Raw genomic sequence first — 17,030 nt, 5'->3', positions numbered from 1 at the left:
CAAATAACCAGAAGCTGCAGCAGATAAAGGAATCAGCAACAAGGAGAATGACAAAGAATATAAAAAGAGGACTCTTTAGAAGAGTGAGTGCTATTTTTTGTTATGAGTGCTCACATAGAGGCCTGCATATGATTCAGTGTGACTTTTACAATACTCAGGTACGTTTATGCTGCACTGAAGGACCCTATAGCTCTGTAAATACACATGCACTTCAATTCAGCTCTGCACAGCACCCTGAAGCAACTTCCCTTAGGGATCAGAAACTTCTGAACTGCCGGTGAATCAGTATCACCATTGCTATCACATACTCAATCCTGTGGTCAAGCAACAGGGAGCAAGCGGCGTTTTCTGCCAGAATTACCAGTGCTTTGGAACACTTGCAGCACACAGTGGTACTTACCTGAAACTGTCGGATCTGGAAGGCAGCTTTCTCCGTGACATTAATATCCGTTTCTTCTGCGTCACCATCAGTAATATCTGGCAGAGACAGAGAGGTGCAGAAAAAAGCTAAATGCCAAGAGCAGAATACAGGATTTATTTCCAAAACCAGGAAAGACTGCAACTGGCTCACAGCTAGAGGAGCAATACAGACTGCAACACTGTGGTGAGCCCGAAAATATGTTAAAGGCAAACTTCAACCAGATGAATGCTGTATCAGACCCCAACTATCCTCTGCTGACAGACTGAGAGCTCTATAAAAGCAGGTAAAGTCATCTCTGGGACTTGCCTCTGGCATGAAAATCAGTGCTACTAAGCCCACCTTGTTACCAAGACAAGGACCAAACCCCTCTCTCTACTTATGGATAAAGGGCACTGGGTCCCCAACTGCCCACACTGGACCACAAAGGCTGGAAAACAGAGCAGAATTGTACCGTCTGCCTACCCAGGGCTTGTAGAAACTGGGGGATCCTGGCTGTGTACAGATGCTGCACCGTGTTGAAGATCCGCAGCAAACCTTCCAAGCACAGAAGTGAAATGCTTTTTCCCTTCTTCTTTCCCGACTCTTCCACAACAGTGGGAATTGAAGTGTACCTCCAAAGCAAAACCCTAGGGGATGGGAGACAAGTTAACATCACGTGCTGCAGTGAAACTGGCTGCACAGCCCAAGAACGAGAGCAGGGCTAATCAGAGATTCTGCTCTTAGGATCTTATTTTTAATATAACTAAATTGGAAAGTATTTTTCCTACAGGAAAGCGGAGGGAGAAGAGGTCCATTTTTAAGAAGATTTTGTTTCAATGTCAGCAAAACAGCTACTGTATTCTTCTTGCACAGCTGAATAATTTAATTCTTTCCAGGTGCCAAGGGACCTTCCAATCCCATTTCAAGTCCATCTTTACACACTCATTTCTTCCACCTGGCTTTCCTTCTGCTACCCAAACATTGACCACTGGTGTCAAATTTGTCAGTGACAAAAAGAGCTTTTCTCTTGGCAGTTTGAATCTGTGAAATGTCGAGTATCTCTATAGGGCTCTATATAAATAAAATCTGAAAGGTAAAAGCAGGCGAAGCAAAGTGAAAAGCTTTGAAGAAAGCAAAATTGTTTGGCCCAAAGGAGACTTTTTTATTTGTAGGCAAACATCTTTTTCCTGCTCCCCTAAGCCCACTTCTTCCCTTTTTTTGTTCCCTCTATTTGTTCTCATTAGTTCTGTCGCCTGCACAGATGATCTTATTCTATTTCAATGTCCAATCACGCAAAACATGTAGCTCACATGTAGTCCTAATGACTGCAGCAAAAATAGCCTCCATTATTTGGGGCCAGACACAAAACGGGCATTATTCATGGCAGAGGTAATTTGCATTTTGTGCTCTCTGCTGACTGGGATCTGAAAAGACCCCATGCAGATATGACCTAGATCCCAAAAGACATTCAGATGCTTAACATTCTTGGATTTCCAAAGGATTAGATGCATGAATGTCTTCAAGCATCTTGCAAAGGTCCTAAACAAATGTTTTCTAAAGCTTGTGTCCCTCTTACATCTGTTTTATACTGTAGCAAGAAGTGAATTTTAACTTTCTTGCATCCCAGAAGCCTCAAGACTCCTGCCTGTAACCATCCTACCTCCTCTGTGACAATGAGCGATGAACCAAAAGTCAGAAAGAGGCTGAAAATGAGAGTTTGATGGCGTTTGGTTCTTCCAGGCCAATTACTGTTATTAGAGCTGTATCACTCACTCTGGCACAGAAACTGTAGTGCCTCCACTTGATTTCTCAGGAGCAAAGAAATGCAATGATCTCAACCCAGTAATAATAACTGTTTGAAACAGTTATAGACTGCATTATTCTTTCAAAAACCTACCTGAGAATCAAAAATCCCCAAAATGCATTGCTGCTTTTTGGGGCTGATGTCTTCATGTGTCACAGTGACTCACCGCGTGATTTTGCAGAGGTTCTGAAACATTTTCTCAGGATTTTGTCCATCTGGCCCATCAGTTTGTCCCGTCTCCTCCAGCTGCTGCACCTTCTGCAGAGCTACGCTGACAGCATAGCGCAGGAACTCTGTGCTGGAGCGCAGGACCGCCAGGCTCTCCTCATGGCTTTGGGCATTGTCCCTGAAGAACCAAGAGCGCTGTCAGAGAACTGAGGATTGCACTGAAAAAGTACAGCGATGGCCTACGAGATTCAAAATCTAAATATGCATTTACAAATAAAACCACTAGCTGAATTCAGGGTGGAAAAGACCCTTTGTTTTTGTAGCTTGTAGTGAACACTCGGAGGATAGAGTTCCACCAGTCTTTCCAAGTAACAGAACATGGTTTGAATCGATGTCTGGCTCTGTTCCATAGAGGATGGGAGCTCAAACACTGGAGTTTGTTGTTTGGGGGATGGCCCAGGACTGGAGAGGCAAAGACTCTCCGAGGTCTTACAAGTCATAAGCAAGCTCCAGGGAAGCTGGTTGGTCAGTACCAGGAGTTGCACAGCTGTGGTTCCTGCCTGGACTATGATGCCCTCCACACAACAAATGCTGTTACCACACATGCTTTGTACAGAAATAATAATGCCTGTAGTGTGTACACAGTGCACAAGACAGTCAGCATGCAGACACCACGAAAGCAGCTTGTGAACAGGCCTTAAAACTACTCCAGGTGTGACAGCTTCTCACCTGAACAGAGCTGTGAGTAGAGTAGACACAAAACCCATGGAGAGGAAGCTCCGTGCAGTTTTGTTGCCCGAGGTAGATTTGTTCTTTCCAGCTTTCTCCTTCAGGATTTCAGAGAGTTTGTTGTAACACATAAACAGGCCCAGGACATCCTCAAACTTGCTCTTACTGCAATAAAATAGTAGAAGGCATTAGTAAAGAAAATCTAGTCTTACAGTTTCCAATTGGAAGCTTCAGTTGCCAAATGACATAATGACACTTTCTAAATGATAAAACCATGACATATGACATCTCCCTGCCTCCCTAACAGCATATACCTCACCCATTCCTCCTTGGCCTGCTCTTCTACAAGATGTCACATCCCATCTCCCACAACACACAACGTTCAAAAGGAAGACATTCTCCGAGGTTCTGTGCTCGCAATGAGGCTGTACTCCAAAGAGCTAGGCACAGTATAGCACAGCTAGTGCTGCAGGGTAAAATTTGATGTTTTACCTGAAATTCCCGATGTTGAAGTTGTACTCAATCAGGACCTCACAAATTCCCATCACCTGAATGGCATAGATGTTATTCTTTACACCGACACCAGAAGACAGAGAAAAATCTGCTGATTTATCCTAAGAGGTAAAGGAAACAAGTGAAAAATCTCTTCAAAACCTGATGAGAACTCAGCATCTTCTTCGACTGAGTCAAACTGAAAATCTGATTTACCAGTTCAAAGTCTTCCAACTCGCTCTTGATCATTCGTCTTGTGACAGATTCTAGCATTTCTTCAAAGCTTTGCTCGAATCCCACATCCTCCTCCTCCTCCTCATCATCTTCAGCTCCTTGGCATAGATGCACAGTGCTCTTATACCAGGCGAGACAGTGTTGGATACAGCAGAGCAGATGGGCCTGAAGGAAGCAGCCACACAGTCACACTCAGCCTTCTCGCCGGAGGTCACTGGCAGAAATGGACACAGGCCAGATCTCATCTCCAACAATATCAAAGGAGCAGAACCAAAGGGAAGTTTTCTCCCCCTGCTACACACACACTGAACGACTATTTTATGCAGAATTAAGTTGGAGGAAAAAACCCAGAGTGAGCTCAATAGAGAATTACAGAACTATGCTGTTCTGAGAGCATTTTTCACACGAGTTCCCCAAACCACTTTGCTAACGGAGCTCTAATAGAGAGCCTGAGGAAGGGGTGAGATGCCCAGCTCTATTGTCATTAAAAGGAGTGCTCCAGGCTAGAAGAGGCTGAAGAAACACAAGGTATTCAGCTCATGTAGCAGCACAACTAAAATGCTATGGAACAGAAGAGCTTGCAGCTGTGGCCAGCCAGTATGGCTCTTACCAGTGGTTCTTGCAGAAAGATTTGATCTCCTTGAGCCATAATACATCCCTCAAGTTTCAGTGGAGGCAGGAGGTCGGGCTGGGGCAAGTAATACTGCTTTATCTGTCACAGAAAACACGAAATAAAAATAACCAGTTACTTGGTAACTGAGCCTCTTAGGTTGTTTGAAAACAGAATACAATAATCTTTGTACTCCATTCTACAGAGTGAAAACTGGCACTATAATAATGGGATTGTACATGTACGTGAGCCATGTCATCTGTTCTATTAGTAATTAAAATCCCCTCTTGAGTTGCTTATGTACTTCTCAGCCAGGACACGTTGCTGCCCTAGAAAAAGTTCATCTGACCACTTGCTGTTGTGTTGCCCCAACATGCAACGTCACTTGCACTTCCCCTGCGGTGCTACCTGTCCTTCAAACAGCCAGCAGAAGTAACTCTTCCTGCTGCCCGTCACTCATGGTGACCGCTGGGCCCTGTTACGGCACCCAACTTCCTGGCCCAAGGGTGCAGACGCTTATGGAGGCTACACTTGGCACTAAAACAAATCCACGAGAAAGCATCCTTGCACCAGCTCCCGGCTGTTTGGCACACCACAGGAAGGAAACGTGCTCAAGTACTCATATAGGATCAGAGACGAATAGGGAAAGTTATATATATGTATATACATACATACACATATATATACGTGTACTGATGCTATAAAATTTTATACATTTACACTAAGTTCCCATTAAGTGCCCTCTGCTACCCACAATCCTTTCTCAGACCCTATACTGTCATGGGAAAGCTGGAATTAGTCAGCATGAACTCCATGGATGATTAAAGGGAAGAAAATTACTTGTCTCAAAGAAAGCACAGCCTGTCCAATGGATTGAGGAAATGTGATTGCCTTGTTGCCATGAGCAACACTGTTGGGGGATGAGTTAATCCTTCCAGATCCTACATGGACTTGGGTATTCTCCCAATGGGAGGACAGCAATAATAATTACTGTGTCAGCACACATCCTTGGGGAAGTACAGGAGGGTAACTGTTGTGCACTGCTAGGGAACAGGGAGTGCACAAAGCACTTCCCTGGGCTCACACTTCTCTCAGCGTCTCAGAACTGAAGGGTTGGAAAGGGCTCCAAGAGATCCCTTCTATTCCAGCCTGTGACAGGATATGAACCAGTCTCCAGACGTTTACCTAGTCTGCTCTCTCAACATAGCAGGGATTTGAACAACTCCTCAGAGAAGTGCTACAGCACTTAAACGTTTCCAGCGTAAGGGAGAAGTATTTTCCCAATATTTAACCTGAATTGCTTGCTATACTGGTTGCAGTGCGGAATTCTTAGAATCTCTGCAGCCATGCCACAGAGCAGAACTTTACCTGGGACAAGAGCGTTTCCATTATAGAGCTGGCCAGCTGGGAGTTCCTGCGAAGGACATCATAAAACCCCTGAAGACAGGAAGGAAAGACAGACAAGTTGGCTTACACAGCAAAGAAAATGAACCAGGTGCATAACAAGTTGGTGTCATACGACAGCAATGACCCTTTGGCACCACAAGGAACCATGAGGAAGTAACAATGTGCTCAGTGTAAAACCCCATACCTGGCAAAGCAAAGGCATCACAGAAATAAGGTATGAATCAGAAAGAGTATGAATTTCTTCACAGGGGCCCTCTCACAAGCTGTATCTCCCTAGCAGCAGTGGCATCAAGCCCAGAGTGACTTTCACTGCTATTTAACACTAGCACTAGATCCAACTTCAAACTGTGAAATTCTGCTTCAAAGGCAAAACAAGCCAGTGTGGAAACTGTAGGAGGCAAAAAATCCTTCAGACTGAGAAAAACTCAGTGGATGGATGAAGCAAACGCAAGTCTTATAACAACAGTGATGAACACACCCAAAACTTGCAGCTCACCAAAGGTCAGTCCAACCAAGTCAGGAAGGAAACAAAATCTCTCTGACCTGAACAGGTTTTTTTCTCAAGGTGGTACCCCACAGTTACCTCAGGAGCTAAGATATGCACCCAAAAATGGCTCTTTGTATTAGGCCATTTGTCACAAGAAATCTAAGGGATAGACAAGCCTTTATTGAAACTTGCAAAAGGAAGAGGAGAAAAGATAGATCCCTGATGCAGTCTCTGAGGAAGTTTCCCCATACTCTCCAGTCAGGGTTTTCTTTGGAGCCCATCGTTAACTCCCAGCAACTCTGCCTCTATCCAATGCCTGTTATAACACTACTCCTCACTGGGCATCAAACATGTTTCCCCTTTCCTAGGCCACATCACAAGAAGAAAGACTGACACATTTTTGCTCTTAAGCAATGCATGAGACGAGGAAGATAAATCACTGTGTCTTTGGGCTTATAGTGGTCCAAAATCAGAAGTAGCAGGTTTGGAAAAAAAAAAAAAAGTAGTACTTGGTACACGTGTGCCACGAAGAACATAGTTGAGATGATAGGTTGTTTTCTACAATAATGTGATCACTATTTACCTGGGCCTACAGTAGAACCAGACTACAGAAGATTGCTTAAAACAAGATTGAAGAAATCACGTTTACCTCATATAACATGAGTCGAACATCCGCTTGCTGGCTCAAGCATCGCCTCAGGCTGCCCAGGATTTCAAGGCAGAAGGCCTCATTAGCTGCAGAGTTATAGCAGGCATGAACATCTGCCTGGACCTGAGAGGGAATATTAGTCACGTTATACTGGTTACAGTTCTCAAATATCTCAACGCAGAAGCAAGGTGATAGGGGTCCTGGCCCCTAAACAATCTCTGAAATAGTCCTCAGTGTGCTGCCAGGCTCTTTATCATCATCATGGAGCAATGGAATGCTCCCCAAAATACTGGGGCTGTAAGAGAGAATGACTGAGAAGCAACATCTCTAGGCCAGCTTCTCTTTGCACTTCCCAAAGGTTTCCTTCTAGGACTAATCCTTACTGAAGTTTTATTTCCATTTTGGGGAAATACTCTGCTCTTGAGTTGTTTCAAATAGTGCATATTAGACATGAGACTGTCTCATATGTCCACATCCGGGACTGCAGAACAGCACTTACCTGAGTGGCACCAATGGCCTGGCTGCACTGAGAAGAGGACAAGCTGCCCAGAACCTTAAAATTTCTTAACAGAAGCAAAAAGCCAGCAACCGCAGCTTTACGAGCATCGAGCTGCCTGTGAGTCAGGGGGAGAAAATAGAGGCATAAGGAAAAATGGAAGCAAGAAGCTCAGATGTAAATACAAGATCAACTCAGCAATGAAAAAGGTCCACAAATCCAGAGTGACTGGGCCCAGTGGAATTGTACTTCCCAAAAAATCAGCACAGTCCCAAACAGTGAAGAGCTTGGCAGTTTTCTGGGAACTATTTTGCTCTAAACCCTCAAAACATTCAATTTCCTTTCTGTCCTCGCAATGCTCACACTGAGGGAGAGCCCCAGGCCAAAACCCAAGCATTAAATGTCCCCCGAAAACCGGAATGGGAGAGTCTCACAGAGCTTCTCTCAGACTTGGAAAATTCCTCACAAAAAGCTAGTGTTTCGCTTTGCTGACCAGAACCCCGTGTCCTACTCAAGATCGAGTCCCTTACCTTGAATAATAATCCTAAATTATGAATTCTGTACTCATAACCAGGCAGCCATTGCCCAATAAAATCCAGTCTACAATCACAGAACTATGAAGACAGCGGGATGGTTTGCTCAAAGCATTACCAAGACAACAAGCCTGCTTCTCTGCCACCTTGCAAGGGATCAGAGGAAAGGCGGCAGCTCAGCATTCTGATCAGTGGTTCCTTCCAGACTCTCCCTAGCATCTGGATGTACTCAGCTGCGTAGACACGTTGGAATTGATTTTAATTTTGCCTGCTTATTTGGAGTTCCCAACAGCTTTCCGAATTTCCAAAACCCATTAATCTGGGGACAGTGGGTAGAGCTGTGCCAGTATTACAGTCCTAGGCTAAAAGGGTAGGAGGTGTCACCACCTAGTTATGGGAAGAACATAGTAAGAATACATGTAGCCAAAACCAACAAAAACTACTTCTGCTCCAAAAACATAAATGAATTGTAGAAATCTTTAAAAAAAAATCCCCTTCCCAGCTTACCTGGAAAAGATAGCTTTCTGGAGAACAAGTATCAGGGAGTCCCTCACCGACATGCTGACTTTGAGCAGAGGCTGGAAAGGAACATATACTTTGGAGAGAAAAGCACTAGGGCATGCCAAGCCCTTGAGGCATATGAGCTCATCTTCCTCGGGCCCATCTGGCCCTGCATTTCCAATACTGTCATCAGTACAGTAGGAGAACCAAAACATTTTACACCAATATAAATTTAAACCCAGAGAGCTGTAGCAGTGAGACACCTTAGCAGGTTAGTGAGGACACAGTGCAAAGGTTTGGGAAAAGAACTGTTATCCCCAGATTGGATGAAGCAGGTAAAAGTTTAACGCCAGGGCCAGGCAAAGAGAAATGCTGTCATGGAGCTTGGAAGGAGAAAAATCAACCTGACAGCTACAGCTGTTCAGCTAAACACTGTATACTTAGTTTTCTTCACTGTGCAGCATCTGGGCATCTTCCAGATGAAAGGTCAGCAAAGAGCAGTTTCAGTACTACGCCAGATCACACCATATGCTTTTTGCTAGAAGGGACATGCAAATCCATGCTTGAAGAGCAGTTGCATGCTACACTGAACAACCCACAGCAGAGTACGAAGGCTTATTTCACGAGAAGGGTTATTAGATCGTGCATATAATTGTGCCCTAAAGCTGTCACTGGAACTAAAGTAGCAAGGATACTCATGAGGAAATGCAAAGCTCTACCTGTACTGCCCGGAGGAGCCCTTGCACAGTGTCGATGGGCAGAAAGGACAAATTGTCAAAGGTCTCTGTGACTTTGGAGGATGAAGTCTGAAGCACAAGAGGAGCAGACACAACAATATTGGACAGCAAGTCTGAAAAAAAAAAAAAAGAAAAAAAAAGGACAAAAAGAGCAGCTGCTGCCAAGGGGCCGGGAAAGTCTGAGCAAAAGATGTCTATAGAGCTAACAATTACAGAATAATCAAAGCCCTTCCATAACACAGAGAGGCTGTGATAGGATGAGCATCGAAAATCTGAGCTCTGCTGCAGGCACAACATGTAAAACGCTGACAACTCGGCTGAAGGGCTTCATCCCACCAGAGGGCACTGAGGTACAAGAGAAGAGGCAGCAGCAAAGGTATCTGGGCAGCCCCAGCGACTCCCAAGCACCTGCCCAAGGACTAGTTACTGACTGATACCAACTTTCTGTGCGTCAGCTGTTCCATGGCAACTGCCTGCAAGCACATTTTTGACCTGGGATGAACACAAGGTAATCCGGTGCAGCTGACACCTCAGTATGAGGGGAAGGAACAACTGATTTTCTTGGCTTCAGGTCACTTCAGCAGGAACTTCCAAAAGGCAACAGCATCCTGGGCTGCATCAAAAGCAGCGTGGCCAGCAGGTCGAGGGAGGTGATTCTGCCCCTCTGCTCCACTCTGGTGAGACCCCACCTGGACTCTGCATCCAGCTCTGGAGCTCCCAGCACAGGAAAGACATGAACCTGTTACAGCAGGTCCAAAGGAGGGCCAAAAAAATGATCACAGGGAGGTAACCCCTCTCCTATGAGGACAGGCTGAGAGAGTTGGGGTTGTTCATCCCAGGAAACATTCAAAGTCGGGTTGGATGAGGCTCTGAGCTACCTGATCTAGTTGAAGATGTCCCTTCTCATTGCAGAGGGGGTGGACTAGATAACCTTTAAAGGTCCCTTCCAACCCAAACTGTTCTATGATTCTATAACTTGTTCCAAGAAGCTGTTCTGAGTATCCACAGAGCAGGACACATTTCTCTCTCTTTCCTGTTACCTATGAAGTGGCTGACAGGAGACGCTGCTTTTGTGAGGACTCTGTTCAGGACCTGCTCAAGAATATCACTTCTGATGGGCTCATGAACCTGAAACGAGAAAGAACAATAAATAAAAATCAATACCTACATAAATTTAAGATATTCCTGTACTTCACAGCACAGGCATTGTGCACTGCAAAGCAAATCCAGATCTGACAGGTAAGCTGGGGCTGGTTACCAGAAGTCCCCTTTCAGCTAAATTCACACAGATCGATTCAGATTTCATCCCAGGCCAATGAGAACCAGCACATCAGAGGCAAACACAGCACCCTCAAACTTAACAGGTCAAATCATCTGTGGGATGCAAATTTACCACTTCAGTGAAGATGCTGGTTTCAATCCCACCTCTGACAGATTTTCTTTGTACCTTTGAATTTCTCTACCTTCTCTGCAGTTTCTTGGAAACTGTAATAGGGATTACACAAGTATGATGGTAGCTGGAACAGATTAGGCCTTTATGAGGATGGCCTCTTCTGGCTGAACAGGGGCAAACAGGAGACTAAATCTAGTATTGTTTGTAAAACACTCATGATGGATACAGCAGACAAGGCTTTGACATCATTTACCAAGAGAGAATAAGAACAGAGTTCTCCCCCCATAAAAACCCTCTCCAAAACATGCAACTACCTTAAATGTTTCCAGCAGGATACTTGCTCCCAGTCTGCAAGCCTGCTGGGCTGGCATTTTGGAAAGACCGTAACTGGTATCAGCAGCTCTTCCTCCAAAGGGCTTTCTGGGTTCATATGATTCCATCAGGCTGAAGCCAAGATCCACCAGGCCCTGAGTAACATGGTCCCAGCCAAACGCACTGAGAAAAACATTAAACAGACCAGGGAAGAAACAACTTAGTCACAGGAAAAGTTTAGATTAGAGCCGTCTAAAGTAAAATCTTCTGCAGTCATCCTAGAGTCCAAAACAGCAGTGACAGATGTTTCACCACTCCAGAGAAGATGACATCTCTCGCAGCCCCATGACTGTCTTTATGCTGAAATGCTCAGCAAACACGTCTTGCAGTCCTGATTCTCCAACCATCAGACTTCCTTTCCAGCCCAAAGGTTTTCTCACTATGGAGAATGATGTACAGTCAGATCCGATCTGAAGGTGACAGTAGGCTACAGTCAGGATGCACAAATATCCTACAGATCCCGAGATCTTCAAGTCAGAGAGGAAGACAGAAGAGGAATCCCTCACATCAATCTAAAGGACAACTGGTGACAGATCAGAGAGCTATTCCACAGCATGTTTGAAGGACTAACTGTGTGGGGGAAGAAAAGCGTGGATCTATCGCTCATCCCTTGATCAGAACACCAACTACAGCCAGCAGCATGACTCACACCATCAGATGCTTTACCAGCAAGAAACAGACAGGGTCCTGATCAGTTTAGTCCTTCGTACCACCAGATGCCGAGATTTGAAGTAGAGGGGGCAAATTTATACAGCTGCATTTGTTCACTTTTTTAATTCACCAATATAAAACTGGGAAAAAAATTCTGGATTTTAACACTGTTCCCTGCCAGCACCTGGTCAACAGCATTTCGCTCTGAATGAATGCTCTGGGGTGAGCATTCTAGCGAGGCTGAAACTCTCCCCCTCCCAAAGCCCACTGAGTGTTCTGCAGCACATGGCAAGAACTCACCTATTTTTCACCACTTCCAGAATTACAGCGCTTACATCATATTTTTGAGGAAACAAATCCTGCAGGAACTTGGAGGCCTGAAGGAACTGCAGGTCCTTGCAGCTTCTTGTGATTGATGTTTTCAAGAAATCAAATATCTGGAATATAAAATCATTGAGTGTGAGGAAATGATCTTTGAAATGGGACCTCTATAGTCTTGGGTTTGTTCCAGTAAGAGCACCAGCCAGAGCACAAGTTCCAATACAGCCTGCCAAAAATCTTAACTCACTTCTTTCTCAGGACAAATACACCAACCTCATTAAGTCCCTCAAGGAGGGTAACTTGCTGCCAGATGCTCTACAGGTGGCCACCACAGAGCCAAAACATTAGAAAAAGAAGACATTGCTTTTCTTCTCATGCTACAGTACCAACCCACAGGAATCGCAACTCTGGAAAATTCTGATATTGCTCTGGCGTCTTTTATAGTGTTCAGTAAACTACAGCGTACCAATGACCTAACTGCCTCCCCATGAGCATCCTGAAACCATTTTAAGCCTAATTCTGATGGGACTATGACCTAGCCACGTTTCCTTTCCTTTACAAAGAGTATAGTGTACATCGCCGTGGAAGTTCTCTGCAAGCTTATCACACACGTACCTGCTCTTGAAGTCTGTGTTTTACTGCAACCGACAGCAAAAGAGCCACACTGAAAGGACACAGGGCTCTAGCAGGATCCTTCTGTTGCTCAGTCTAGAAAACAGCAAGCAACAGTCAGAAAGCTTGTTATCTTCAACTGCAGCATCCCACAAGTTCAGGGAAGCCATCAGGCACGTCTCTTCAAACATACCATCGCACTTCTTAAAGTGAACATGACTGTGATCATAAAAATTATTAAATCCCTTCTACAGGTAACCAATTAAGTTTTTAAAACCCTGCTTCAACATCTTCAAGAACAGTGCCTGCTCTATCTTTGTCGTACCTTTAGATGTCTGATTAGTTCCTCGCCAAGGTCCTGATCCAGGTTGATAACAGAAACAATATGGAGAATAACGGTGCCTTCCACATGGCGGAGTTGGTCTAGGGGCATTGTGGCTACCTCAAGGTCCACTGATCTGTAAGTTTCATCAGAAAAAACAAGCCATCCAAAGCCATAAATCATTTCTCATGGATCAAGGAGGATGTACTTGCAGAAGGTTTAACAATTCAAATTCAAGGAGCCCTGGGCATGACCAGGGTGACTGCAAATACCCAGGTAGTAAATAAGGGGAATGACAGAGAAAGAACTTACTGTGGAACCTTCTGTTCTTCCTTTTGTCTCTTATCCAACTGATTGAAAAAACTGATGATTCCATCTAAAACAGTCTTCTTACTGCCCTGCAAGGCAGGACATCACATTAAGCCACTGCAGGGCCTGCAGTATCCCAGAGAACTATACTCTATTACAAATGTCATGGCATCCTTCATTTCCCTTCATAAATCACTGAGGTGGGGGAGGGCTCCTGTGCAGCTCATTTCCAGATGAAGCAACTCAGGTTTAGTTTGCATATTTCTTTTGATTGCACTTATGGAAAAGCTGGAAGAAGCTGAAGCTCCCAGATGTTCTGTTGTTGTTGTTGTCTGGTTTTTTTTTCTTTAATTAGAAAGGATCCTTTCTGTTATAATCAATTGGGAAGGCTTTCAAACTCCTAACCTTAATTCTAACAATACATTTCGGCCAGTGGACCCAAATGACCTCCTATGACACATATATAATTTGTCTTTGACTGGATCATTTTGGCATTGACTCAAGTCACAAATGAAGCAAGCAAAAGAGCCAAATTCCCCTGTGAAAGGGCAGAGATGTCACTGGCAGCCTCTTCCAGCCTTGCAGGAAGAGCACAAGAGATGAGACATTTCCAGTACAAATCAGACTACAACCCAGAAGAGGCATACTGCATGAACTATTATTATAGCGTGCAGACCACGGAGAGTGAGCAAAACCACACTTAAAAACACTGAAAAAAACCACTCCTCTCTGCTGTCTGCTAGGTCTGTGCTCATCCCTTATTTCCCAAACGTTTCCTTCTTTCCCCACAAGGAAGATCAAGATTATATCTTTCTCAGAGCAGTCAGCTTCTTCAGGCTACAGGAAGTTAGATGGAAAAAAAACCCTACTGATATCCTGCTGTGTCCTGCTCCCTACAGCAGTCTGGGAATAATCAGAATCCCTGCCAAAATCCAGCCTGAAGCTCAGTCTGTACATCTTTTTTTTTTTCTCACAGTATATACTTAGGGGGAGGCCAGCTCCCGTGAGCTTTTACCTTTGCAGAAAGCAGCAGCAGCTGATAGACCAGAGGGGGAATTTCCTGCAGGTCTAATTTGGAGAACATCCTAAGAACCTTTTCCACCACAAACTGCAGCTCCTCTCCCGACAGTGGAGTATCCCTGTTGAATCAAAGATGCAGCCTAATCATTTTCACTGATTTCCTTCAGATTCAGCCCATAACTAGATAAAGGGTCCTAATGTACAGACAGGCAGTGAGTGCTCCCAAAGTCCTCACCAGAAGCAGTTGCCACAGATCCTTCAACACCTTTCCATTGTCCCAATATACTCTTCAGCCTCCCCTGCTTAGATCTTCTCCACATTATGCTTGTTCATTAATGTATTGTTAAATCCTCACACATGGAATAAAAACCATGACGCCATGCCAAGTCTTTGGGACATGCCTGCCCAGCTCTGTTTTTATTCAAATGGATCCAATGTGGATGTTCATCGACTCAGCCGTCCTTGGGGCTGTGCCTGGTACACTCAGACCTTCTATTCATAATTGCCCCAGACTACATGTGAAACAGGAGGTGAATAATGACCACAGCACAAGAAAGTGTTGATATTGAAGGGAAAAAGAATTACCTGAACATGTTGGCAAGATGTATTACACTCCGAGGATCCCACCTGGTAAAACAAAAATATGTCAGAAAATTGAGAGCAAGCAGAATTATTGCTTATCCCTTCCCTCCTTGTACACAGTTATTCAATGTCACCATTTCCCTCTTACATTCTGATATTAAGATTAGAAGACAGATTTCCACCCAGAATTCATCACCACCACCCTGACCAGCCAGACTTATAATGGTTCTGAACTGCCCCAGTCCCCACAATAACAAATACCAAGAAAGGAATAAAAAAAAGCACTTCCCAAGACCAGTTCATGTAACACTATTACAAGATCTGGGAACAAGGTGTTCCCTTGCCTTCCCAGCCAGAGAAGACACTGCCACAGAGGGCACAGATTCAAAGATGGTGGAACAGAACACAGACGGTGACGTCCAGCTCATCGTGATGTCTTTTTTCAAGGCACAACACGAAGCACACTGTTTTGCCACGTAACTAAGAGCTGGCGGAGATGTACGTACTTGCTGGAGCAGAGGGTATTTATCAGCTGTTTCTTAAACTCTTCCCCATTCAGTTCACCTGAAAAAGCAAGAGTCTTTTAGGAGCTGACTCCCGAGGAAGGGAGACCAGTGTGGAGTGAAGGAACTGAGAGGGGTTACCTTGCCCATAAGCCAGGCTCTCCTTCGAACCAGCCAGTGCAGTGAGAACAGTGGAAAACAACTCCAAGGATTTCCCATTAGACAGGCTGCCGCCTTTAATAACATCAACAAACAGGGTAGCAAGCTCAGCCAACGCATGGCCTGGCAGCTGGCGAGCCTGGGAGGAGATACAACATGAAAGAACCTGAGGCAGTGCACAGGAGAACTCCACGTGTACGTCCAAACCGTCACCAAAACACAGCAAAGGACAACATTTCTTACAGTGAAATATTCCCCTAAAAGGGGAATTCAGACCCAAGATATCTATTTTGTACTGTCCTTTATTGAACAGAGCAGTAAATCTCTAAAGCAGGTTTGGAGTTTCAAGTCTAGGTCTAAATATATAAAGATAATAACATTTACACACAGAGCAAATTCCAACAGCACCACAGTCCAGGGCAGATCCATGGAAAGAACACAACTCATCTTCCTCAGTGACCAAGTGAAGTATCTCAATTGACATATGAAACGATACCCAGCAGTCCCCAGGAAAGCCAGCCCAAAGGAGTGTCTACCTCCAGCATCAGCAGTCCTATGATTTCAGACGCCTTGCCCAAATGCAGGTCCCCCGACTCCACTAGTGGGATGCAGTGCTTGTAAACCTGAAGCCTCCTGAGAACACCGCTTTGCTGAGAACAGGGGGAGCCTTATAATGAGGAAATAAAGAAAAGAAAGAATGGAAAAGAAGTTACACAAGTAACACGTTGCTAAACAACAGGAAATCAGCATGGCTAAACTGTCACCTGACTGAAACTCTCTATTTTACCTATCTGACAAAACAGATGAAAAAAAAAACAGAGCCCAGGAAATGAGAATCTCTTGGATAAAGCAGCTGAAGCACTCAACCCTGTTATCAAAACCTGTGTTTCACTCAACCTGCTGCCAGAGATCAGGAAGCGTCAAAATGTTGAGAAGAATCAGCTTGGCAATGAAGTCAAACTGGCCAGCTCAGTTCTACTCCAAGGTACCTAAGGCCTCCCCAAAGTAAAGCCCACTGACAGCAGGTTCATTAAAAATACATTAGTCCAGTTTCCCGCTTTCCCATATCTATTTTCGGACGTCATGTTTCCTTGTGACAACCCTGACTGGCTCGTTTTTACCAAAAGTGAGAATTTCCTTGTGCTGCTGGCCATGCAGCCAGCCTGTAAGCTACCGCCCCATCGGCGACTGTCGGGGCTGGGGCCACAGCCCCCTCTCCCCACCGCCCCCCCCAGAGAGCAGCCCACTGACCACCTACCTTTGAAGATCCCCCTCAGCAAAGCTGCCGTCTCCCTTCCCTTCAGGGCCTGCCTCGTCACCATATCGCCCAGCTGCAAGGAGAAGGGGACGCTGTGAGCTGCACTTCACCCCAGGAGAAGCCGCCTCGCCCCGCCTGACAGGGCCCGGCGGCGCCTCCCCCGCTCCCGGAGCCCAGCCCGCGGGACCCCCGCGCACCTCGCTCTCCCCCAGGCTCTGCAGGGCCTCCCGGAGCCGCTCGGGGCCCTCCTCGGCCGCCAGCGCCAGGATGCTCTGAGCCAT

At 45.2% G+C, this 17,030-nt stretch overlaps 1 protein-coding gene across 1 annotated transcript in view; it reads right to left on the bottom strand.

The window, feature by feature from the left end:
- Positions 1-17,030, bottom strand: part of FANCI (FA complementation group I) — a 24,459-nt gene extending 7,429 nt beyond the window's left edge. The window contains exons 1-25 of the mRNA XM_074156568.1: positions 16,947-17,030; positions 16,750-16,822; positions 16,028-16,158; positions 15,474-15,630; positions 15,336-15,393; positions 14,833-14,874; positions 14,243-14,366; positions 13,231-13,316; positions 12,922-13,054; positions 12,600-12,692; positions 11,964-12,100; positions 10,955-11,135; positions 10,288-10,375; positions 9,230-9,360; positions 8,517-8,587; positions 7,480-7,594; positions 6,981-7,103; positions 5,806-5,874; positions 4,438-4,539; positions 3,810-3,992; positions 3,594-3,715; positions 3,102-3,266; positions 2,371-2,550; positions 884-1,047; positions 401-477 (exon numbers count right to left, since the gene is read on the bottom strand). Coding sequence (XP_074012669.1) covers positions 401-477; positions 884-1,047; positions 2,371-2,550; positions 3,102-3,266; positions 3,594-3,715; positions 3,810-3,992; positions 4,438-4,539; positions 5,806-5,874; positions 6,981-7,103; positions 7,480-7,594; positions 8,517-8,587; positions 9,230-9,360; positions 10,288-10,375; positions 10,955-11,135; positions 11,964-12,100; positions 12,600-12,692; positions 12,922-13,054; positions 13,231-13,316; positions 14,243-14,366; positions 14,833-14,874; positions 15,336-15,393; positions 15,474-15,630; positions 16,028-16,158; positions 16,750-16,822; positions 16,947-17,030 — 2,889 coding nt within the window. The remainder of the gene's footprint in view (positions 1-400; positions 478-883; positions 1,048-2,370; positions 2,551-3,101; positions 3,267-3,593; positions 3,716-3,809; positions 3,993-4,437; positions 4,540-5,805; positions 5,875-6,980; positions 7,104-7,479; positions 7,595-8,516; positions 8,588-9,229; positions 9,361-10,287; positions 10,376-10,954; positions 11,136-11,963; positions 12,101-12,599; positions 12,693-12,921; positions 13,055-13,230; positions 13,317-14,242; positions 14,367-14,832; positions 14,875-15,335; positions 15,394-15,473; positions 15,631-16,027; positions 16,159-16,749; positions 16,823-16,946) is intronic.

The sequence above is a fragment of the Numenius arquata genome, chromosome 11, assembly GCF_964106895.1.
Source record: "Numenius arquata chromosome 11, bNumArq3.hap1.1, whole genome shotgun sequence".
NCBI lineage: Eukaryota > Metazoa > Chordata > Aves > Charadriiformes > Scolopacidae > Numenius > Numenius arquata.
This window is presented reverse-complemented; position numbering and strand designations above follow the sequence as displayed.